At 42.8% G+C, this 26080-nt stretch overlaps 1 protein-coding gene across 2 annotated transcripts in view; it reads left to right on the top strand.

The window, feature by feature from the left end:
• LOC110507290 (endothelin-converting enzyme 2) overlaps positions 1-18966 on the top strand; it is an 87590-nt gene extending 68624 nt beyond the window's left edge. For both annotated transcript variants that reach the window (XM_021587172.2, XM_021587173.2), the window contains 11 exons: positions 430-572; positions 12578-12692; positions 13114-13224; positions 15478-15576; positions 15814-15891; positions 16024-16127; positions 16440-16550; positions 16628-16695; positions 16858-17048; positions 17377-17472; positions 17875-18966. In XM_021587172.2, the coding sequence (XP_021442847.1) occupies positions 430-572; positions 12578-12692; positions 13114-13224; positions 15478-15576; positions 15814-15891; positions 16024-16127; positions 16440-16550; positions 16628-16695; positions 16858-17048; positions 17377-17472; positions 17875-18051 (1293 nt within the window). In that variant the 3' untranslated portion in view covers positions 18052-18966. The remainder of the gene's footprint in view (positions 1-429; positions 573-12577; positions 12693-13113; positions 13225-15477; positions 15577-15813; positions 15892-16023; positions 16128-16439; positions 16551-16627; positions 16696-16857; positions 17049-17376; positions 17473-17874) is intronic.
• Positions 18967-26080: the final 7114 nt, after the last annotated feature.

Here is a 26080-nt window from a genome sequence, read left to right as displayed (position 1 = left end):
TGGCTGAAGGGAATTTCCACCATATTCCTTTGAAATCTATGACGGGGAGTGTATGAGTGCAAATTTCGGGAGAAGGGAATAGAATCGTAATGTAGCCTAAATCACACAAAAAAATTGTTTGTCAGACTGTTTCAAACGTGAAATACAGTCTAATGTTATTGTGTGGGTGGTATAGTGGTTAGTCCACCATCTATATGGAGGGAATTCCCACTGCTTAAAAAACAAAAGTTGATCTGTCGTGTGGATTCACCATTATGTCTCATGAATCGGATAGATAGACACAATTTTGTATGTGAAAAGATTAAGTTATGTGGGAAATGGACTCCTTTCAACATGAGGCAACTTGAGTTCTGAAAATGTCTATAAACTTTGTTTTTGTGTTCAACTGTCTTTTTCACAAGGGTGACCTCTAACCTCTCTCGCCCTCAGCTGCTGGCTCCAGCGGTGGACTGGCTGGACTACCTGTCCTCGGCCCTGTCCCCTCTGGACCTGAACGATACAGAGCCAGTGGTGCTATATGCCAAGGAGTACTTGCAACAGGTGTCTGACCTGATCAACAAGACCGAGCGCAGGTGAGGACCTAGATGGAACTCAACCTGATCGTCCTTATTCCCCGACAGCCAAAGATCAGGTCACATGGTCAGGAAATTCTTATTAAATAGTTATTTTTCATGACAAGATCAAGACGTCATGGGAAATGTAATTTTATATTCCTATCTGGTCAAATAATCACATCACAACCAGATAAAGACATATTTTTCCAGTTGCTAAAAGTTAACTACTTTATAACACTTTCTATGAAGCCAGTATGCATAATGCATTATACAGCATTATAATACACCATGATAAAATAATAATGCAGTATTAGCAGAGTTAGACACACTTATAATGTAACAGTGCTTCATAACTGCAGGTCACTTTTTCCTAAAGGATCATACAGCATTATAATGACCATCAGTGTGATGCATTTCTAATGTTTTTGTTTCTCTCAACCAGTGCTATATGGGTTTTTTAGGTGAGCGCTGATGCCGCCCTGTGATAAGCAGTGCCCACTTTGTCAAAGGCGAAAATATTTTGATTGTCCATTCCCAGCGGGCCTCTCCAGGGTGGTGTAAAAAGTATTATTCTTTTGGCTCTGTGCTTCATAATTTTCCTTCAAATCGCAAGAGGCTGAATGTATGTCACAGGAGAAAGCATCCTAGTGAGAAAAACAGCACCCCTCTGTCTCTCTACATGTAGGCCATCTATCTGATGCTGTCTGGTCCAAACAAGTATGACATTGTTGCCGCCCATAGCGGCAGCAGCATCTTGAGCAGCCAGCAAGCATCTTGCCTCCCTTGACAAAAAAAAGTCTAACAAATTTGCCATTGAGCTAAACTAAGAATGGTCCTATCATATCCCTTTGAAAGCATATGTCATTGGCAGAAAAACTTGAATTGTTGCATCTTGTTGTGTTGTCCTCCACTGGCTAGCTAGCCAGCTTGCTAAAATTTTCCCTTTCCTAAATTAGCCATGGGTAGAGATTTGGACTTGTGTTTACTTCACCAATGATTATAACAGCGATTCTGATCAAACCATTAATTCATACATTGTTGTGCCCCTGGCCAGAGAAAATGGAAGATGTAGAAGGCTAATGCTAGATGTAGAAGGCTAATGTTGCCCGTGAATGGAAGTTAGGCTAGCGAGCAAGCATTTTCGTTAAGTCGCCTAGGACAACAAAAAATAAAAGGGTGTACTGTATGACAGTGATAGACTGTTTTGTCAACATGAAAGAGAGGATGATATTGACATTTCTCAACAAGTAGGGTGAGTCAACATGTTTTTCTACTTGAGCAAACACACACACACACACATAAATCAGAACCATGGACAACCACATAATATTTAGCGTTTGTTGATTGGACAAATAATTTTTGTTATCTTTTTGTTGCATTGTATTAGAATGACATGCTGACCACACCGCTCGCAGTACGTAGGTGATAGAAAGATGAACTGAGGTCCACAATCCAGTCCAGTTGGTGGTGGTAATGTCCCTTAATTGGTTGCCAACTGTCATATAAAGTCTGAAGAAGAACGAAGGAGGAGAGAATTCTAGAATCTAGGTAGGTTTACCCTTTTTATCTGGGGATTAATTGTCGGAGTAGAGGACCTTGTGCATTTCAGGTAAAATCAATCAATCAAATGTATTTATAAAGCCCTTTGTACATCAGCCGATGTCACAAAGTGCTATACAGAAACCCAGCCTAAAACCCCAAACAGCAAGCAATGCAGCTGTAGAAGCACGGTGGCTAGGAAAAAAAGGCGGGAATTTAGGAAGAAACCTAGAGCGGAATCAGGCTCTGAGGGGTGGCCAGTCCTCTTCTGGCTGTGCCGGGTGAAGATTATAACAGTACATGGCCAAGATGTTCAAATGTCCATAGATGACCAGCAGGGTCAATAATAATAATAATAATCACAGTGGTTGTAGAGGGTGCAAAAAGAACAACCCCATGTGTATATCACTGGACATATTAGCTAGCAACAGCAAGCAAGCAAGCCAAATGGCCATGAATGCATTTCACTAAGGTCTACTACACCTGTTGTATTCGGCGCACATGACAAATTAACTTTGATTTGATGTTTCACGCGTTTAGACCTGTCCCCAAATTAATATAGGTGGTTCAGAGTTTGTTTTGATATTTCAACCTGATTGCGTCTGGTGTGGCTGGACAAAATGATGGCGCACATGGACACACCCGCGTTCCCAGTCTAGTCAGCATGTAAGCATAGGTGATTTGATGATGTTGAAATGGTGCTGGAATAGTGCAGGCAGCTTGCTTGACAATGCTGTAGGTCATGTTACTGTACAGTCATGGCAAAGTTTTGAATGACACAAATATACATTTTCACAAAGTCTGCTGCCTCAGTTTGTATGATGCCAATGATTTCAGTGATTTTCTCATTAGCCTAGGTGTGAATGTTGGCGAGGACAAGTCTGGAGATCACTCTGTCATGCTGATTGAGTTTGAATAACAGACTGGAAGCTTCAAAAGGAGGGTGGTGCTTGGAATCATTGTTCTTCCTCTGTCAAGCATGGTTACCTGCAAGGAAACACGTGCCGTCATCATTGCTTTGCACTGGCCTGGTGTCAAGAAGGGCAGCAAAGAAGCCACTTCTCTCCAGGAAAAACATCAGGGACAGACTGATATTCTGAAAAAGGTACAGGGATTGGACTGCTGAGGACTGGGGTAAAGTAATTTTCTCTGCTGAATCCCCTTTCCGATTGTTTGGGACATCCGGAAAAAAGCTTGTCCGGAGAAGACAAGGTGAGCGCTACAATCAGTCCTGTGTCATGCCAACAGTAAAGCATCCTGAGACCATTCACTCACAATTTTGCCAAAGAACACAGCCATGAATGAAGAGTGGTACCAACACATCCTCCGAGAGCAATTCCTACCAACCATCCAGGAACAGTTTGGTGACGAACAATGCCTTTTCCAGCATGATGGAGCACCTTGCCATAAGGCAAAAGTGATAACTAAGTGGCTCGGTGAGCAAAACATCGATATTTTGGGTCCATGGCCAGGAAACTCCCCAGACCTTAATCCCATTGAGAACTTGTGGTCAATCCTCAAGAGGTGGGTGGATAAACAAAAACCAACAAATTCTGACAAACTCCAAGCATTGATTATGCCCGAATTTTTTATTTATTTTATTTCACCTTTATTTAACCAGGTAGGCAAGTTGAGAACAAGTTCTCATTTACAATTGCGACCTGGCCAAGATAAAGCAAAGCAGTTCGACACATACAACGACACAGAGTTACACATGTAGTAAAACAAACATACAGTCAATAATACAGTATAAACAAGTCTAAATACGATGTGAGCAAATGAGGTGAGATAAGGGAGGTAAAGGCAAAAAAAGGCCATGGTGGCAAAGTAAATACAATATAGCAAGTAAAACACTGGAATGGTAGATTTGCAATGGAAGAATGTGCAAAGTGCAAAGTAGAAAAAAAAATAATGGGGTGCAAAGGAGCTAAATAAATAAATTAATTAATTAAATACAGTAGGGAAAGAGGTAGTTGTTTGGGCTAAATTATAGGTGGGCTATGTACAGGTGCAGTAATCTGTGAGCTGCTCTGACAGTTGGTGCTTAAAGCTAGTGAGGGAGATAAGTGTTTCCAGTTTCAGAGATTTTTGTAGTTCGTTCCAGTCATTGGCAGCAGAGAACTGGAAGGAGAGGCGGCCAAAGAAAGAATTGGTTTTGGGGGTGACTAGAGAGATATACCTGCTGGAGCGTGTGCTACAGGTGGGAGATGCTATGGTGACCAGCGAGCTGAGATAAGGGGGGACTTTACCTAGCAGGGTCTTGTAGATGACATGGAGCCAGTGGGTTTGGCAACGAGTATGAAGCGAGGGCCAGCCAACGAGAGCGTACAGGTCGCAATGGTGGGTAGAATATGGGGCTTTGGTGACAAAACGGATTGATGATAGATAGACTGCATCCAATTTGTTGAGTAGGGTATTGGAGGCTATTTTGTAAATGACATCGCCAAAGTCGAGGATTGGTAGGATGGTCAGTTTTACAAGGGTATGTTTGGCAGCATGAGTGAAGGATGCTTTGTTGCGAAATAGGAAGCCAATTCTAGATTTAACTTTGGATTGGAGATGTTTGATATGGGTCTGGAAGGAGAGTTTACAGTCTAACCAGACACCTAAGTATTTGTAGTTGTCCACATATTCTAAGTCAGAGCCGTCCAGAGTAGTGATATTGGACAGGCGGGTAGGTGCAGGTAGCGATCGGTTGAAGAGCATGCATTTAGTTTTACTTGTATTTAAGAGCAATTGGAGGCCACGGAAGGAGAGTTGTATGGCATTGAAGCTTGCCTGGAGGGTTGTTAACACAGTGTCCAAAGAAGGGCCAGAAGTATACAGAATGTTGTCGTCTGCGCAGAGGTGGATCAGAGACTCACCTGCAGCAAGAGCGACCTCATTGATGTATACAGAGAAGAGAGTCGGTCCAAGAATTGAACCCTGTGGCACCCCCATAGAGACTGCCAGAGGTCCGGACAGCAGACCCTCCGATTTGACACACTGAACTCTATCAGAGAAGTAGTTGGTGAACCAGGCGAGGCAATCATTTGAGAAACCATGGCTGCCGAGTCTGCCGATGAGGATGTGGTGATTGACAGAGTCGAAAGCCTTGGGGCTGCCATCAGTCAGGATATGGCCCAGACGTTATTTGACAGCATGCCAGGGTGGATTGCAGAGGTCTTGAAAAAGAAGGGTCAACACTGCAAATATTGACTCTTTGCATCAACTTCATGTAATTGTCAATAAAAGCCTTTGACACGCTTGTAATTATACTTCAGTATTCCATAGTAACATCTGACTAAAATATCTAAAGACTGAAGCAGCAAACTTTGTGGAAATTAATATTTGTGTCATTCTCAACTTTTGGCCATGACTGTACAATTAAATTAATATGCTTTGTGGACTTCACTGGACAGAGGTTGATATCCGGTTTTGTGATAAAACAAAGGTGTGGTGGAATTTATTCTGCCACTGTCTTTTGTCTCGGCCTTTGGGCCTAATATCACATTCGCAAGGCATATGGATTAACAGGTTATAGCGCAAATGCAATTATCACAACACATAGGTTGTAATATGGTGTGGGGGGGTGGGGGCATCACTTCCCCAGTGATTTTTACCCACGCATCGCTACTGAGGACAGGTCAAAGTAGAATGGACAATCACAACTGTTTCACACCATTGTCATGATCAGTGGTTTCAAGTTTGTGTCTGATCATAGCGAAAGAGAAAATAGTTCTGCATTTCCCTGCTGTGTAAACACATTGCAAATAGGCTCATGATAACTCCTGATGACGTTTTGCAAACAGGGTGCCTACCACATGGATGGGCATTCATAAAATTCAATTTGGGACGAAATGTTAGGCTACATCAAACAAACCAATCATATACATAGGTAAGGGAAGACCCCCATGAAATGGACAAAAATGAATGGCATCTTATTGCCATTGTATGAAACATATACACAATTGCAAATACCACTCAATTGGATGGCAATTAATTCGAAGTTTATGGCAACTGGCATATGGCAAATGCCAAGTGTCGTACAGCAAAAATCCCAAAGATGGTGATTGCGCTCCACAGTCATTTTTCATATTGCAAATGGACATAAAGTCAAGACCCAAGTGTCAATTTCAAAATTGTAATATTTTTTAAATATCTTTTAAAAAATGTATCACCTCCTCAAAAGTCAGTAAAACATTGCCAAATGCCCAAATGCAATATATAAGTATTGAAAGTGCCAAATCAGGATGTTATGTCCATTTGCCATATGTGATCATAGGAAGTCGGCTTCCGAACCCAAAAGTCAGTGAACCAAGTCCAAATGGCATTTATACTGCCCAAATGAGATAGTGATATATATATATATATCACTATGTTAAGCCCTGAATCAACCTAGAAGGTCTATTTGTCATGTATGATGAGAGAGAAGTCGGACTCTTTTTTTTTTTTTTTTTTTTTTTTTTTTTTTTTTTTTTTTTTTTACGTCCAAAATGGATGGGCACGGGTGGGGGGTGCTCAGTACCCAGCCCTGGACCAAACTGACACCAAACCCACTTTGTCCAACCCGGTTAGAAGCCAACTATCACATATTTCAGGGCAGGCCCAAAATTCACAGCGCCTTCTGTTTAAACCATAATAAAAACATAAAACACGTAGTTATGTTCTAGGTGTGGGTCCAGTTCTGACATTATGTGTAGGCCTAGCTGAAGCGACCCCGAATCCTGAGTTTTGTCCAATAGGTCATTCGGAGCCCAAACAGCGATCTTAATTAGTGCTGAAAATTAACTTTTTCCGGGCTTTGCTGTGGGGTCCCTGAAATAGATATCGGACAGAAACTTTAGGGCCCGTCTCTATGGGCCGATAAGGTTTCAATGCACCTAGACTTTTCTAAATGTCGTCATTTTCGCGCTGGTCAAAATTAATTGAAATTGCAAATGTACGAGGCTGTTTCTTGGCCTGAGAACGTCAAGAGCCACATAACTCACCATGCACGATCGACTTAAGCTCTAGAAGATGCATATAAAGTTTCAGAGCTCTAGGTCTGACGGTTCTTTGATAGTTTGAACGCAGGTAACTATTGCAGGTTCTGTGTCTTTAAGTCCCTCACTGTGTTACTCCCCATTAACTGTGTGTGATTTCAGAAAATCACAGAGATCACATAGCGCTCCGAAACACACCTTGAACGGATTCGTCTGAACATGCCGCAACTGGATCTATTTTTAAAATATATATATTATTTGGCCATCACCAATTGTAAAATTGGTGGGTTCTTTTTTCCCAGAAAAAATGGCCTTAACTCAAAAAGCGTTGAGGCCTCGATGCCATCTTGTAACTGGGCTAACAGCCCATTAGGCCAAACCTGTGCTCACCAAGTTTCTTCTTCGAAGTCTTTTCCGTTTAGGAAAAATGGACATGTCATTTTGGTGATGTTTTGTACATTTGCAATAAGCAGCCATTCGCCATCAGGTGAAATTTTCAGGAACAGTGGAAAAATGACAAATTTGAAAATGGTATAAAACGGAAACCAAATGTTCGAGAGACTTTATTTGATGACTTCCCGAAAGATCTGGCCCTGGGGCACGGCCTGAGGCCGTCGGCATATTTTAAAATCATTCGCGCAAGTCTAATAAGGGACAGTACATTTGCGATATGGAGATCGTCATCAATCATACAGCAAATTCAGTTTGCTTCCCTTGTGTAGGTGATGGGACAAGACTGCAACTACTAATTGGATACCATGAAATTGGGGAGAAAAATGGGTAAAAATAAGTGGATATTATGATATCCTAATAATGTGCTGCTCGTTGACATAAACATTATCATTATATTGCTGTATGATCCTTGAGGAAAAAATTACTAGCAATTATGAAGCACTATGCTGCTGTATGTTGCAAGTGGTTATGATTAGACTATTGGTATATAGAAATATGAATCTTAATGTGTACTGAACTGTATAACTAAATACTGCTTTAGTACTCTATCATATTGCATTATGAGTACATGTATAGTTGAAGCTGGAAGTTTACATACTCCTCAGCCAAGTACATTTAAATGCAGTTTTTCACAATTCCTGACATTTAATCCTAGTAAAAATCCTCTGACTTAGGTCAGTTAGGATCACCACTTTTATTTAAAAAATGTGCAATGTCAGAATAAAATCAAATCAAATGTATTTGTCACATACACATGGTTAGCAGATGTTAATGCGAGCGTAGCGAAATGCTTGTGCTTCTAGTTCCGACAATGCAGTAATAATCAACGAGTAATCTAACCTAACAATTCCAAAACTACTACCTTATACACACAAGTGTAAAGGGATAAATAATATGTACATAAAGATATATGAATGAGTGATGGTACAGCACGGCATAGGCAATATGGAGTAGATGTTATAGAGTACAGTATATACATATGAGATGAGTAATGAGGGTATGTAAACATTATATTAAGTAGCATTGTTTAAAGTGGCTAGTGATATATTTTTACATCAATTTCCATCAATATCCATTATTAAAGTGGCTGGAGTGGAGTCAGTGTGTTGGCAGCAGCCACTCAATGCTAGTGGTGGTTGTTTAACAGTCTGATGGCCTTGAGATAGAAGCTGTTTTTCAGTCTCTCGGTCCCTGCTTTGATGCACCTGTACTGACCTCGCCTTCTGGATGATAGCAGGGTGAACAGGCAGTGGCTCGGGTGGTTGTTGTCCTTGATGATCTTTATGGCCTTCCTGTGACATCGGGTGGTGTAGGTGTCCTAGAGGGCAGGTAGTTTGCCCCCGGTGATGCGTTGTGCAGACCTCACTACCCTCTGGAGAGCCTTACGGTTGTGGGCGGAGCAGTTGCCGTACCAGGCGGTGATACAGCCCGAACAGGATGCTCTCGATTGTGCATCTGTAAAAGTTTGTGTGCTTTTGGTGACAAGCCTTCTTCACAACGTTGTCTGTGTGGGTGGACCAATTCAGTTTGTCTGTGATGTGTACGCCGAGGAACTTAAACCTTACTACTCTCCACTACTGTCCCGTCGATGTGGATCGGGGGGTGCTCCCTCTGCTGTTTCCTGAAGTCCACAATCATCTCCTTTGTTTTGTTGTAGGCCGTCTCGTCATTGTTGGTAATCAAGCTTACCACTGCAGTGGCGTCCGCAAACTTGATGATTGAGTTGGAGGCGTGCATGGCCACACCGTCGTGGGTGAACAGGGAGTACAGGAGAGGGCTCAGAACGCACCCTTGTGGGGCCCCAGTGTTGAGGATCAGCAGGGTGGAGATGTTGTTACCTTCCCTCACCACCTGGGGGCGGCCCGTCAGGAAGTACAGTACCAAGTTGCACAGGGCGGGGTCACGACCCAGGGTCTCGGGCTTGGTGACGAGTTTGGATGGTACTATGGTGTTACATGCTGAGCTGTAGTCGATAAACAGAATTCTCACATAGGTATTCCTCTTGTCCAGATGGGTTAGGGCAGTGTGCAGTGTTTGCGATTGCTTCGTCTGTGGACCTATTTGGGAGGTAAGCAAATTGGAGTGGGTCTAGGGTGTCAGGTTGGGTGAAGGTGATATGGTCCTTGACTAGTCTCTCAAAGCACTTGATGATGACGGAAGTGAATGCCACTGGGCGGTAGTCGTTTAGCTCCGTTACCTTAGTTTTCTTGGGAACAGGGACAATGGTGGCCCTCTTGAAGCATGTGGGAACAGCAGACTGGGATAAGGATTGATTGATTGAATATGTCCGTAAACACACCAGCTAGCTGGTCTGCGCATGCTCTGAGGACGTTGCTGGGGATGCCGTCTGGTCCTGCAGCCTTGCGAGGGTTAACACGTTTAAATGTTTTACTCACATCAGCTGCAATGAAGCAGAGTCCGCAGGTTTTGCCCGCTTTGTCCTCAAAGCGGGCAAAAAGTTATTTAGTCTGTTTGGGAGCAAGACATCCTGGTCCGTGGCTGGTTTTCTTTTTGTAATCCGTGATTTACTGTAGACCCTGCCACATACCTCTTGTGTCTGAGCCGGTGAATTGCGACCCTACTTTGTCTCTATACTGACGCTTAGCTTGTTTGATTGCCTTACGGAGGGAATAGCTACACTGTTTATATTCGGTCATGTTTCCGGTCACCTTGCCCTGGTTAAAAGCAGTGGTTTGCGCTTTCAGTTTCACGCGAATGCTGCCATCAAGCCACGGTTTCTGGTTTGGGAATGTTTTAATTGTTGTTATGGGTACAACATCGTCAAAGCACGTTCTAATGAACTCGCTCACCGAATCAGCGTATTCGTCAATGTTGTTTTTGGACGCAATGCGGAACATATCCCAATCCACGTGATCGAAGCAGTCTTGAAGCGTGGAATCAGATTGGCCGGACCAGCGTTGAACAGACCTGAGCGCCCGGAGTTTCTTGTTTTATTTTCTGTCTGTAGGCTGGGAGCAACAAAATGGAGTCGTGGTCAGCTTTTCCGAAAGGAGGGTGGGGGAGGGCCTTATATGCGCCGCGGAAGTTAGAATCTAGGGTTTTACCAGCCCTGATTGCGCTGATACAATTTAGGGAGTCTTGTTTTCAGATTAGCCTTGTTAAAATCCCCAGCTACAAGAATGCAGCCTCAGGATATGTGGTTTCCAGTTTGCATAGAGTCAAATAAAGTTCATTCCGGGCCATCGATGTGTCTGCTTGGGGGGGAATATATACTAGTAGAGAATGATTTATTTCATCACATTCCCAGTGGGTCAGAAGTTTACATCCACTCAATTAGTATTTGGTAGTATTGCCTTTAAATTGTTTAACTTGGGTCAAACGTTTTGGGTAGCCTAGTGGTTAGAGTGTTGGACTAATAACCGGAAGGTTGCAAGTTCAAACCCCCGAGCTGACAAGGTACAAATCTGTCGTTCTGCCCCTGAACAGGCCGTCATTGAAAATAAGAATTTTTCTTAACTGACTTGCCTGATTAAATAAAGGTAAAATAAATAGCATTCCACAATAAGTTGGGTGAATTTTGGACCATTCCTCCTGACAGAGCTGGTGTAACTGAGTCAGGTTTGGAAGGCCTCTTTGCTCGCACATGCTTTTCAGGTCTCCCCACAAATGTTCTATAGTGTTGAGGTCAGGGCTTTGTGATTGTCACTCCAATTCCTTTACTTTGTTGTCCTTAAGCCATTTTGCCACAACTTTTGAAGTATGCTTGGGGTCATTGTCCATTTGGAAGACCCATTTGTGACCAAGCTTTAGCTTTAACTGATGTCTTGAGATGTTGCTTCAATATATCCACATAATTTTCCTACATCATGATGCCATCTAATTTGTGAAGTGCACCTGTCCCTCCTGCAGCAAAGCACCCCCACAACATGATGCTGCCACCTCCCATGCTTCACGGTTGGGATGGTGTTCTTCGTCTTGCAATCCTACCCCCTTTCCTCCAAACATAACGAAGGGCATTATGGCCAAACAGTTCTATTTTTGTTTCATCAGATCAGAGGACATTTCTCCAAAAAGTATGATTTTTCCCCATGCGTAGTCTGGCTTTTTTATGGCGGTTTTGGAGCAGTGGCTTCTTCCTTGATGAACGGCCTTTCAGATTATGTCGATATAGGACTTGTTTTACTGTGGATATCGATACTTTTGTACCTGTTTCCTCCAGCAACTTCACAAGGTCCTTTCCTGTTGTTCTTGGATTGATTTGCACTTTTCACACCAAAGTACGTTCATCTCTTTGAGACAGAATGCGTCTCCTTCCTGAGTGGTATGATGGCTGCGTGGTCCCATGGTGTTTATTCTTGCGTACTATTGTTTGTACAGATGAACGTGGTACCTTCAGGCGTTTGGAAATTGCTCCCAAGGATGAACCAGACTTGTGGAGGTCTACTATTTTTTTTTCTAAGGTCATGGCTGATTTTCTTTTGATTTTTCCATGATGTCAAGCAAAGAGGCACTGTGTTTGAAGGTCGGCCTTGAAATACATCCACAGGTACACCTCCAATTGACTCAAATTATACCAGTTAGCCTATCAGAAGTTTCTAAATCCATGACATAAACAGCTTGGACAATTCCAGACAATTAAAGGCACAGTCAACGTAGTGTATGTAAATATCTGACCCACTGGAATTGTGATACAGTGAAATAATCTGTCTGTGAACAATTGTTGGAAAAATTACTTTTGTCATGCACAAAGTAGATGTCCTAACCAACTTGCCAAAACTGTAGTTTGTTAACAAGAAATGTGTGGAGTGGATGAAAAACAAGTTTTAATGACTCCAACCTAAGTGTATGTAAACTTCTGACTTCAACTGTATATTGCTGTATAATAAAATTTGCATGTGGTCTTCATAAAGTGTTACCAAAATTCCTTATACAATCAATATCTGACCTGACCATAATCTCATGAAAAACATCATAATGACGTCCCTGCATCCAGTTCTGCCCATGGGGAAACCCCAACCATTGACTGTCATTGTTGTTTCTTTGCTTGTCCTCGTCATCCTTGTCATCCTCATTTCCTCTTCCTCCCCGTCTCTCGCCGTCTCTCAGCCTGCTCAACAACTACATGATCTGGAACCTGGTGCAGAAGGGTGCGTCCAGTCTGGACCAGCGCTTTGAGAACGCCCAGGACAAGCTGCTAGAGAGCCTGTATGGAACCAAGAAGGTGTGTTTTTAGGCTGGGCTCTAAACGGCAACATATTCCCTGTGTAGTGCACTACTTTTGACTAGGGCCCTCTGGTTAAAATTAGTGCACTGGGGAATAGGGTGTCATTTGGGACAAAGGCATATTCTTACTTATGTCATTCATTAGCCAGGATTTCAGGAAATACCTTGTTAGGGCTGGTTTCCCAGACACAGATTAAGGCTAGAAAATATATATATTTCAATGGAGATTCTCTATTGCGCATGCTTTTTAGTCCTGGACTAGGCTTAATCTCAGTCGGGTGATTTTTATGTGAGACTGTGAGGGCTCATAACAAGCCATGTGTGCTACTTCAGCACACTTACAGTACACACACTTTTCACAACCAAAAATATAAACAGCTGGTGAAACTTATCTTGGTTGTGTGTGTGTGTTCGCTCAGTCCTGCACACCTCGATGGCAGACCTGCATTGGGAACACAGATGACACGCTCGGCTTTGCCCTGGGTGCACTCTTTGTCAAAGCAACATTTGATAAACACAGCAAAGAGATTGTGAGTATGATTGACACACAACTGCATTTACCCTAGTGGTTACCATTTGTAGGCCTAATGAAAGGTCATCATAAGAGGATCCTATTTGCTAAGATATTATTGTAATTTTCATTAATAAGATATTTTAAATGCTTATAAATGTTTATGAATACCTACAATGCATTCGGGAAGTATTCAAACCCCTTGACTTTTTCCCCATTTTGTTGCGTTACAGCCTTATTCGAAAATTGATTAAATAAAAAAAAAGCCCTCATCAATCTACACACAATACCCCATAATTACAAAGAGAAAACAGGTTTTTAGAAATGTTTGCAAAAAAAAAACAAAAAAAAACAGGTACCTTATTTAAATAAGTATTCCCGACCCTTTGCTATGAGACTTGAAATTGAGCTCAGGTGCATCCTGTTTCCATTATGTTTATGTTTATACAACTTGATTGAAGTCCACCTGTGGTAAATGCAATTTATTTGACATGATTTGGATAGGCACATAGGTCCCACAGTTGACAGTGCATATCAGAGCAAAAAAATGTCAAAGAAATTGTCTGTAGAGCTCCGAAAAAGGATTGTGTCAAGGCACAGATCTGGGGAAGGGTACCAAAAAATGTCTGCAGCATTGAAAGTCCCCAAGAACACAGTGGCTTCCATCATTCTTAAATTGAAGAAGTTTGGAACCACCAAGTTTCAAGTCACTCCTCAATAAAAGGCACATGACAGCTTGCTTACAGTTTGCTGCCAAAAGGCACCTAAACGACTCTCAAACCATGAGAAACGAGATTCTCTGACCTGATGAAACCAAGATTGAACTCTTTGTCCTGAATGCCAAACGTCACGTCTGGAGGAAACCTGGCACCATCCCTACGGTGAAGCATGGTGGTGGCAGCATCATGCTGTGGGGATGTTTTTCAGTTGCAGGGACAGGGAGTCTAGTCAGGATCGAGGGAAAAATTAACTGCGCAAAGTACAGAGAAATCCTTGACGAAAACCTGCTCCAGAGCACTCAGGACCTCAGACTGGTGTGAAGGTTCACCTTCCAACAGGACAACGACCCTAAGCACACAGCCAAAACAATGCAGGAGTTGCTTCGGGACAAGTGCAGCTACAGTCCCCATCCAACTTGACAGAGCTTGAGAGGATCTACAGAGAAGAATGGGAGAAACTCCCAAAAACAGGTGTGCCAAGCTTGTAACGTCATACTCAAGGCTGTAATCGCTGCCAAAGGTGCTTCAGAAAAGTACTTAGTAAAGGTTCGGAACACTTATGGAAATTTCATTTTTCCGTTTTTTTTAAAATTCATTTGCAAAAATGAAAAAACCTGTTTTTGTTTTGACATCAAAGGGTATTGTGTTTAGATTGAGGATTGTTTTTTAAAATCCATTTTAGAATAAGGCTGTAATGTAACAAAATGTGGAGAAAGTCAAGGGTTCTGAATGCTTTCCGAATGCACTGTATAAATTATCTGTATAATGATATAAATGCTTATGAATTGTAAAGCTTATAATGTTATATTTATTTGTAATTATTATAAATGATTGAAATTAATGAAATACTCATTTAGTGATAGTTCCCTGTCCTGCAGATGGGAGAGACAAATATAGAGAAAGCAGAGACTGGGTAAAGGAGACAAAAAAATGTAACATTAAATGGTAGAGTAAGGACCAACATCGGAGATGAGAAACAGGTACGGGGAGTCAAAATTTTAATAAGGAACAGACATGAAACAAGACAGGCACAGCGTTAGCACACTGGCAAAACAACGACATTCGACAATCAATGCAGCAGCGGGGAGCAGAGATGGGGAACTGACAAATATAGGGGAGGTAATAAACAGGTGATTGAGTTCAATAATACACTGATGCGCGTGACAGTGAAAAGCAGGTGTGCGTACTGATGGTGTCAGTAGTGCGTAATGCTGGGGAGCCTGGCGCACCGGGGGGGGGGGGGGGGGGGGGGGAGAGAGGGAGCAGGCATGACAGGTAGATTGTTATTGGGTAGAGAAGAGAGGGGCAAATAGAAGAGAGGGATGTGGAAGGGGAGAGAGGAGGCACAGAGGGAGGACTAGCAGTTTATACAGGTTGGAAATAGAAGGTCACAAGTCTTCTTGTTTTTTTTATCATAATTCAGGAGAGATGGGTCGGTTCAGATTGCCTAGGGTATTTAGTCCATATCTGAGTGTAATTGCAAAAGAAGGATCTACATCTTTCCCTCTTTCTTCCATCTTACATTTAATTTCTGTCTCTCACCCCACTATCAGGCAGAGGGTATGATCAATGAGATCCGTACTGCCTTCAAATATGCTCTTGATCACCTCAAGTGGATGGACAAACAAACGCGTCAGGCAGCCAAGGACAAGGTCAGATATGTTGTCACCTACTGGACAGGCTATGTATGGGTGCCAGAGGGTATCTCTCTGTGTGTGTTTTTGCGTGTGTTTGAATCCTTGCGCATGTGTAAGAGACAGAGGGGAGAGGGAGTAATATGGGTTTACAGGTTACAATACAGTAGTTAGTCCTCTTTGTCCAGACCTCCAAATAATGGAACCAGGAAGTTTCTTGACCTGTCTTATCCTTGTTTCACTCTTGGTTTTCAGGCGGACGCCATCTATGACATGATTGGATTTCCTGACTTCATCCTGGACCCTAAAGAACTGGATGATGTTTATGATGGGGTGAGTTAGTGCCTTTTGTTGAGTTGTCATGATTGAACCACACATTGAACCCTGTGATTTCTTTAAACAAGGCATTTTTTATGTTTCTGATCAGTGAGTAATTCTCTATTGCCCCTGTCTCTCTCTCCACAGTATGATGTCTCAGAAGACAACTTCTTCCAGAACGCACTCAACTTCTACAACTTCTCCGCCAGGGTGATGGCCGATCAGCTCCGCAAGCCGCCCAACAGAGACCAGTGAGTCTTCATCAGCTACACCCATCATTATCAACATCACCATCATCATTCAATTGGAATTTGTACTCTATTCCCTAAGTGCACAAATTTGACTGTTCAAACACCACATTAATTGAGATGCTGTTTGCTCCAGTGGTGTCTGGTGTCATGGAGGATGGGCTCATTGTATTGGCTTGTACGGAATGAATGGAACATTATCAAACACATACCATTCCATTCATCCCATTCCAGAAATGACAATTAGCACTCCCTCTCTCAACAACTTTCACAGGTTTTCTTTTTTTAAACACGGCTCTGCCACCTTCCTTCCAGATGGAGTATGACCCCTCCCACAGTCAATGCCTATTACATGCCCACCAAGAATGGCATTGTCTTTCCAGCTGGAATCCTCCAGGCACCCTTTTATGCCCAGGATCACCCCAAGTGAGTGTGAGTGTGAGTGTGAGTGTGAGTGTGAGTGTGAGTGCTTGCTGTTCTGACCCCATGTAAATTCTCTGCAGAGCACTGAACTTCGGGGGGATCGGAGTAGTGATGGGACACGAGCTCACTCATGCCTTTGATGACCAGGGTTAGTGTCCGCATTTAACAGATTCCACAGAACTCATGGATGCATCCTCACAAAACACCCATTGACAAACACACACCGGCATGCATGCACAGACATGATTACTAAGTGTGCGTGTTTGTAAAGATAGTTCTTATTTTTTTAAGATGATTTTTCCTTAATCAGGCAGGGAATACGACAAAGACGGGAACCTTCGGCCCTGGTGGCAAAATTCCTCTGTGGAATCATTTAAAAACCGCACAGAATGCATGGTGGAGCAGTACAATGGGTTTACCATCAATGGGGAGCATATAAATGGCAAGCAGACGCTGGGAGAGAACATTGCTGACAACGGAGGCCTAAAGGCAGCCTATAATGTGAGTGGGTCTCCCTACTTGATAACACTTTACAGTTAGTTCCCCTACTGTCTCTGTAGTAATTTAGTAATTATTAGCCGTAGTATAGTTGTTATTTTGTAACAGTAATGGAGTTGAGAGGTTATTGCTCAACCCCATTACTGCCAAATCCATTGCTATGTAATTATAAAGCAATTACATAGTTGCTACTTTTACTACAGTTATTACAGTGTTACTTCCCGTGGTGGGATCTAGGGAAGCATGATTCTTATTATACTATACTTCACCTCAGGGGTAGCAGAGTGGTGGTTAATGTTTCTATAGTAATGGATTTTTCTGTTGTGTTCAGGCGTACCAGGCATGGGTGCAGGAGAACGGTGAGGAGAAGAGGCTGCCAGCGGTCAACCTGACCAATGACCAACTATTCTTTGTGGGATTTGCACAGGTGGGTGATGGGAGTGTCCACAAAATGCATTACACACATCCTGATAGAATTCATGTATCAAATACTCATATTTTAGGTTTGAGGTTTGCCTGACCATGTCAGAAGCTTTAACTTGGGGCCAGAGTTGTTCTTAGTCAGTTCACGCTCTCAGGATTAACTCCTGGCCCTATATCATGATGTAAGGTGAAATGAGAGTGAATTCACATGCATTTGAGGGTGATAGTAAGATTGGAATATTACATCTACTGTTGGAGTGGAGAAGTGGACGGACAAACATGAGTACAAATGAATAAAACACAATTTTGGGAATAGAGTGAGTATAATATGCAACAGTTGGGCAGCCTGATAGGAGAATAATTTTGCTACTGCCTGTTTTACTTACTGAGACTATTCTTCTCTCAGGTGTGGTGTTCCGTGCGAACCCCTGAGAGTGCCCACGAAGGACTCATGACGGACCCCCACAGCCCCCCAAAATACCGCGTCATCGGCACCCTCTCCAACTCGCCAGACTTTGCTGAGCACTTCCAGTGCCCCAGTGGCTCCCCTATGAACTCAGGTCACCGCTGTGTGGTGTGGTAGGGCCTGTGAGAACCAGTGGGGGTGCTGTCTGTGGAAGCTAAATGGAGAAACAAGAGGAGGAGAAGAACCTCTAACTAATCATCAGATTTTTTTTCTTCTAATTCTCTTTTGTTTGTACATGATACTGGATCACTAGTGGTTTGTGGGTAGAGCAGGACCAACTCCAGGTGAGGGAGAGAAATGTTGTCATCAGCTGATGTGTGTGTGTGTGTGTATTTCCAGTGTTATGGTATTTTTCCTCTTTATCCACCCCTGCCCCCCACTCACCGGTGGGGCACAAAGGCACATTTTATTTATTGTTTTCTAGACTTGGTAGGGGGCCGGGGAGGAGGAGCCACTAGGGGCTGTCTATCCCCTCACCTTTCTCTATGCTTCTGTGTCGTCACTGTCCTTGCTGTATGCCCTGTTCACAATTTAAACCAGAGCCCTCTTCACTTAGGGCTCTCACTGAAGGCACTATGACATCACACGATGGGTTCAGCTGCCTTTGTGACCTTGCAGGAAGCGCAGAAACTTGGCTGTGACATCACAGGATGGTTCATCTGCCTCTGACCTCACAGGAAGTACATAAACTTCACAATGATTGAACATTGTATATGGCTTCATCTCAAATGCCATCCCTATTCTCTATATTACTTACTTGCCTTGGCACATCCACAAGAGAGCACCACTGCTTCTGGTCTGCATGTCCTATATAGTATACATATAGTACAATGTGGCTCCGGTAAATAGTTCTGCCCTATGAGGTGTCATTTGTATAGGGTGTCATTTGAGATGGATCCATTAAGACTCAGCTCTCTTTCTCTGTTGCTTCACAGGAAGTGCACTGGCGTATGTGGGTCCTCAAAGATACCACTCAGCACCCTCTGTGACATCACAATGAATTCACAGAAGGTGCTTCACTGTGACCTCATAGCAGGTGTGGGGGATCTTAATACAACAAAAAATTGCCTAAAAATGTTCTACTGCGCAAAATCACTGGACATGTGAAAGCAATATTGAAGACTACTGATAGGCATTGCCACAATATCACTTATAACTATCCCATTTCTTAAAGATCGGTGGCGAGTAGATTGAATACATAGGAAAGGGTACATAGGAAAGCCACTTAACAATGTTGATCCAACCATGAGAAGGGTGACGTTGCCCCTAGATGCTGATCTTGGCTTAGTTTCCCCACTAATGGTTAAGATTGGGGGAGGGAAAGCTGATCGTAGATCTGTACTTAGGGGAAACATCACCCTAAAGCATCCAACCACAAGATGGGCAAAAGTCCTTCTGGGACCTACAGACAGTGCTGGACTGGCTGTGACACCAGTAGTAAGGACACTCACCACTTGCTTATCTGTGTTTTAGTTGTTGTTGCTGTTGTTGTTATTGGCATATTCTGAAGTTGACAAAGTTGAAATGAGATTCTCATTTTTAAAGCTGCTTTTTGCCAAATATGTTTTTTTTGTTTGTTTTGTTCCTAGTGTCTAGTTGATTCTTTGTTTCTCTGGGAGTGATGTTCAGTGTGTGTGTGTGTGTGTGTGTGTGTGTGTGTGTGTATGAACAGCCTTCAAAGCTTGATGTTTACTGTGTTTAAGCTGTCAGCTTCATTGCGAAAGGACAATTTGTGCATATGTGTGTATGCACGTGGTTGTGTTGGTGTGTGTGTGCGTGAGCTTGTATGTGTCTCTGTGTGTGGGTGCATCTGTGCACAGGTGTGCACGTGTGCAGAATTCTTTGATACTTCATCCCCACTTAAATTGAACTATCAACAATGTCAAGTCAGCTGCAGTGATTTCACCTCACATTCCAAAAAAACACTAATTTGAAATGAATGGATATGTTAAAGGAAGGGATATGTTTCTAAAGAACTCCTTGTTTGTACATCCTCTACTCCAGAGTGTTACAGACTGTCTGTTCGTAAGTCAGGGTGGGTACAGGATACCTTTGTTAATCGGGTTACTGTTCGACTCTTGTTCATTCAAGCTATGTAACTGTTTTATCTCTAGCTGCTCCTGTCGTCACTTTGCAAGGTTGTTTCACTACAAGACACTACAATGCAACACTAGTCCTTCAATGCAGATGGAGTTGTGCTATCTAATGTAAGACAATGAAGTGAACCAATTGGAATCAGTTGATATTGTCTGCAATCAGAAGCATTCGTGTTAGGTGAACTGCCCAAGTAAGAGTGTCTCAGAAAAATCTACCATTCAATTTCACAACAATAAAGGACGCTATGATGCATCCTTCCAGTTCATTATAACGGTCATTCTCGTACATTTTGTGAAGTCAAATATCTAACACAGAGAGTTGTCTATTGTACACAACATTTCTATCTGAGCGTTGTATCCTCAAAGCTCCATGACGAGGTTCACACGGGCAGGGGTTAGAGGTCAGGGGGAAGTGCTTACATGTAGCGGGTTGGTCAGGGTTAGCCTTGAATATTTACTTAATGAAATACAGATCTATATATTTTTTTTTAATTACTTGAACATGTGTAAAAGCCATTAATTAGCCAGGTAATGCCATTAAGTGTTCTCTGGTCAGATGTGCTGTGTACCCGTTTGTCACTCCACAATTCTCTTATTTCTTCAGCCATCCAGTCACACACTTTTCACACGATTTACTCAATAACTTCACTCAATAACTTCACTTTAGTGACTTTTATGGCCCATGGTTGAGATACAGCTGGCAGTATCTTCTGTGGCAAGTATATCCCAACTAGCTGGTATGGAAAGACTGATCAATCTGTAGTACCACATTCTGCATATGTTTTGTCCATTTGCAATATGATTTCATAGGAAGTCAAAAGTCACTTTTTCTTTGGCCAAATATGCCAAAAGAAATTTGACATGCTCAAAAATACTGCAGAATTGCAAAATTGACTGACCTGATGAACACAGGATGGCCGGGAGGTGATAGTTGTTCCTTTCCGTCACTCGTTGTGTTGATTTCATCATGTCCATTTGGTGATGTTTTTTCACTATAGAATCATATTGCAAATGCACGTGCATTGTTGTGCAACTGGTAACCCAAAAATAAAAATATGGTTGTAAATGCATTTACCGGGACTCCTATTGTACATGCCCGCTATGGGAGTACCCTACTACGGCCCTCTATCCATGGGGGCCGTCCTGAGTGCTTTATGGACAGTTTAAAATATGACGATGGATGCAGATTGTGATTTTCCTCCGTGCAACTGGTGATTTGAAATGTGCATCTGGTAACCCAAAAATTAAAATACTGTTTTAAATACATTTACCGGTACTCCTGTCATCCATGCCCGCTATGGGAGTACCCTACTACGGCCCTGTATCAGTGGGGGCCGTCCTTGAGTGCTTTATGGACAGTTTAAAATATGACGATGGATGCAGATTGTGATTTTCCTCCGTGCAACTGGTGATTTGAAATGTGCATCTGGTAACCCAAAAATTTAAATACTGTTTTACTCGGCACGGCCTAGGGATTATGGTAATGCCATTGCCTGCTCTCTGTGTCTTTAAGCACCGCACTTTGTCACTCCATCCTTCCTGTGTGTGTGTGAGGGAGCTTTTCTTTGACATCTGTTGGGAGAAATGACTGATTTACAGTTCAGGAGGGTTACCTAGTCTCACACATGAAGTTTTGGAGAGATGTGACTTTTTTAACCCTTCGAAACAGACAGTGTGACCCAATTAAAGGCACTTCCGGTTGGCACAGGAAGCTATAGGTAAACACATGTCTTGACTGAGGTAGCCTCTTACAGAATCCTGAGTTTTAAGTCTTTAAGTTAAGAATTGACTGATCTACACAGGGTTGAATGCAGTCATTTTCACATTTGCAGTTATGTACATCAAAATACCTTTTGGGTGAATTTAACCACTTCCGGTTGCTCCAGGAAGCTTAGAATCGACACAGGTAGACCTCATAGTGGCCTGATGGACTGTTATCGAAGACAGGTTCATAAGGCATTCATAACCCACATAGGCCTGAGATTGAAAGTAGGGGTGCAGGCAATGTATTCCTATAGGGAGAGAAGTCATTAATGTGTGAGATCAAAAAACCCCACGGTCAATGTTAGGCTTGCACAGATCGGGAGGACCTTAGGAACATTCCTGTGGTCGAATTTTTCTTCTCACCCTAACGGTTCTCTCACTGTCACCCAAAATCAAATGACGTTGTGGGGCAGGCTTCATTTTGGGCCTACTTTTCTAATGGTCGCTGCGCTTAGACCGAGCGAGCTACGGTCAAGCGGGATATCTCGTTGAACTCGGCACAGTCTGGAGACTATGATGATGCCATTTTTTGTGTTGATTTCAGAATGCCATTTTGGTGATGGTCCCTCTCCGTTTAAACATATTGCAAATGTACAAAAGTCAACTAGCAAGTCAGTGTCCATCAGTCAATTAGATGTCATTCTGACACCAAACTGATATCAATTGACACCAAACCCACTTTTTCCAACTCATTTAGAAGCCAACTATCACATATGTCAGAGCAGGCCCATAATTCACAGCGCCTTCAGTTTAAAACATAATAAAAACGTAAAACACATAGTTACGTTCTAGCTGCGGGTCCAGTTCGGATATTATGTGTAGGCCTATGTGAGGCGACCCTGAATCCCGAGTTCCGGCTCGATAGGTCCTTCGGTGCCCGAGCAAACCCTAATTGGTGCTGAAAATCCACTTTTCTACGGGGTCCTTGAATGAGCTATCGGACAGAAACGTTAGGGTCCGTCTCTATGGGCCGAGCCGGTTTAAATGCACCTAGCCTTGCGTCTCTGAGACTTTTCTAAATGTCGTCATTTTCGTAATGGTCAAAATGAATTGAAGTCATTGCAAATGTACGAGGCTGTTTCTCGGTCCGAGAACCTTCTAGAGCCACCTAACTCACCACGCACTATCGACCGGAGGTCTAGAACAGGTTTCTAAAGTTTCGGAACTCTAGGTCTGACGGTTATTTTTTTAGCTCGAACAAAGCTAACTATTGCAGCCACTGTCTGTCTCTATGCACCCCAATTACGTCCCTCCTTCCAAGTTGTGTGTTAGTGTGATTTAGTTTTCCTTTGAAATTGTATGGGAAAAATGACTGATTTACAGTTCATGGGGGTTGCCTAATCACACATATGAAGTTTTGAACAGATCTGACTTTTTTAACCCTTCGAAACAGCCCCTGAGACACCAATTATGGCACTTCCGGTTGGCACAGGAAGCTATAAGTCTTTACGTTAAGAATTGACTGATTTACACAGGGTTGAATGCACTATGTCTATCAAACTGCAGGCAGGGTATGGATATACACTTTTAGGGTGATTTGAACCACTTCCGGTTGGTCCAGGAAGCTTATAATCAACACAGGTAGACCTAATAGTGGCCTGATGGACTGTTACCGAAGACAGGTTCATAAGGCATTCATAACCCATATAAGCTTCAAGTTGATTTTAGGGGTGCAGGCAATGTATTCCTATGGGGAGAGAAGTCAATGCAAACTGTTTGATGTAAACACCTTATTTTAACTGTTAAGGGTTAATGCCACACGGTCAAGGTTAGGCTTGCACGGATCGGAAGGACCTTAGGAACGTACCTGATGTCGAATTGTGCTTCTCACCCTAACGGTTCTCTCACTGTCACCCAAAAGCAAATGACATTTAGGGGCAGGCTTCACTTTGGGCCTACTTTTCTAATGGTCGCTGCGCCTAGACCGAGCGAGCTACGGTCAAGCGGGATATCTCGGCCTAGGGATTATGGTAATGCCATTGCCTGCTCTCTGTGTCTTTAAGCACCGCACTTTGTCACTCCATCCTTGCTGTGTGTGTGTGAGAGAGCTTTTCTTTGACATCTGTTGGAAGAAATGACTGACTTACAGTTCATGGGGGTTGCCTAATCACAAGTTAAGTTAATCCTAAGTTTTGAAAAGATCTGACCTTTTTAACCCTTGGAAACAGCCACTATGACACCATTTAAGGCACTTCCGGTTGGCACAGGAAGCTATAAATAAACTCATATCCTGATTGGGGTATGCCTTTACAGAATCCTGAGTTATAAGTCTTTACGTTAAGGACTGAGTTATTTACGGAGGGTTTAGTGAGTCTGTGTTACTTCAGATAATCATAGAAAATCACAGAAATCTCGCAGAGCTCCGCAGCACACTTTAAAAAGATTTGTATGAACACCCTGCAACTGGATCTGTAACTGTTGAAAAAAAAAAACGCCTATTTGTGAACATCACCAATTTGTCATTGTACGATTTCTCTTAAATGACGATAGATAAATGGCTGGTTCGTTTTTTATTGACACCGGAGGCTCCTTGACTTTGACGTGAAGTGGAAAAATAATTTCTCTATTTTCATTTTGGACCTTTAATCCCAGAGAAATTACCATAACTCAAAAACCGTTGAGGCCTAGACGCCATCTTGTTCGGGGCCAACTGCCCATTATGCCAAACCTACGCTCACCAAGTTTCGGCTTCGAAATATTTTCCGTTTTGGAGATAAGGCCCCGTCGTGATTCGTGATGTTTTGTACAATTGCATTATGATTGCTTATGCCCTCTTGTGGGAATTTCCGGGACAGCGGAAAAATGACCAAAATTTGATTATTTTATAAAACGGAAACCGAATGTCCGAGAAAGTTCATTCGATGACTTCCCGGTAGGTCCGGCCCTACCGCACGGCCCGACGCCGACGGCAAATTTTACAAACGTTTTCAGATGTCTACTAAGGGACCGTACATTCTTACTAACTATACACGAAATGTCAAAATGTTCCCTTAAGGTACGGAAACACCTTAGCAGCTCCTTGCTTGACAATTTTTAGTTCTACTTTCCTAACCTTTTTGTCAGTACTGGGACAGGTTTTTACCACAAGCCCGACTGGCCAGTCATTTCTGTGTGCCTGACTGTCTTTCAATAAGACAACATCTCCCACTTTTACATTTGGCTTTTCTGCTGTCCATTTTCTGCGTCTCTGCAGCGTTGTCAGGTACTCCTGTCTCCACCTTTTCCAAAGGGTGTCAGCGAGACACTGAGCTTGCTTCCACTTTTTCCATTTATCTTATTTTTCTGTGGGAAGAGGGGCATCCCACTCACTCTGATCACAAGACAGTTCTCTGATTAAGGCTTCACCTTGCATTGTTATTGGAGCCACGAACCCAAGGGGGTCATAAAGACTATTCAGTGTGGACAGGATGCCTCTCTGCGTAAAAGGTTTCTCATTGTGGGACACCTGGAATGAGAAGCTGTCTGTTTCTAGGTTCCAGAAAAGTCCCAGACTCTGTTGAAAGGGGAGAGGATCCACTCCTAGGTTAAGATCTTTTAAGTCTTTGGCACGGTCCTCCATGGGGAAGGCTTCCATAACTGTTTTGCTATTGGATGCAATCTTGTGTAGTTTCATGTTGGACTCCGCCAACATTGCTTGTGTTTTTCTTAGAATGTTGATAGCTTCTTCTGTAGTAGCTACTGATGTCAGACTATCATCGACGTAGAAGTTCCTCACTACATATTTCTTGGGTTCTGCCCCGTGTTCCTTCTCACCCTGTAGCGCTGCTCGTCTCATGCAGTAGATGGCTACGGCTGGTGAAAGGCTGTTCCCAAATACATGGACTTTCATCCTGTACTCAGTTATGTTTCTATCTGGGTTGTTATCTTCATACCAGAGAAACCTTAAGTAATCTCTGTGATCCTCACGTACACCAAAACAGTAAAACATTTGTTGCACATCTGCTGTTAGTGCAATGCAATCCGTGCGGAAACGCATTAGGACACCCAAGAGTGTGTTGTTTAAGTCTGGACCACTGAGCAGAACATTGTTAAGTGACACGCCTTGACACTTAGCACTGGAGTCAAATACTACTCTTATTTGTTCAAGCTTTTGCGGATGGTAAACACCAAATATGGGCAGATACCAACGTTCTTCGTCTCCCTCTAGTGGCTGTGAAGGTTCGGCTTGGTCGTTATCCAGCATCTTTTGCATGAAGTCAATAAAATTACGCTTCATGTCAGGCTTTTTGTCTAAAGTCCTGCGAAGTGATGCGAGGCGGTTCATGGCCTGCTCCCTGTTATTAGGG

This window comes from Oncorhynchus mykiss, chromosome 27 (assembly GCF_013265735.2).
Source record: "Oncorhynchus mykiss isolate Arlee chromosome 27, USDA_OmykA_1.1, whole genome shotgun sequence".
Classification (NCBI taxonomy): domain Eukaryota; kingdom Metazoa; phylum Chordata; class Actinopteri; order Salmoniformes; family Salmonidae; genus Oncorhynchus; species Oncorhynchus mykiss.
Note: the sequence above shows the minus strand (reverse complement) of the source record. Positions and strands in the feature narration are given on the sequence as shown.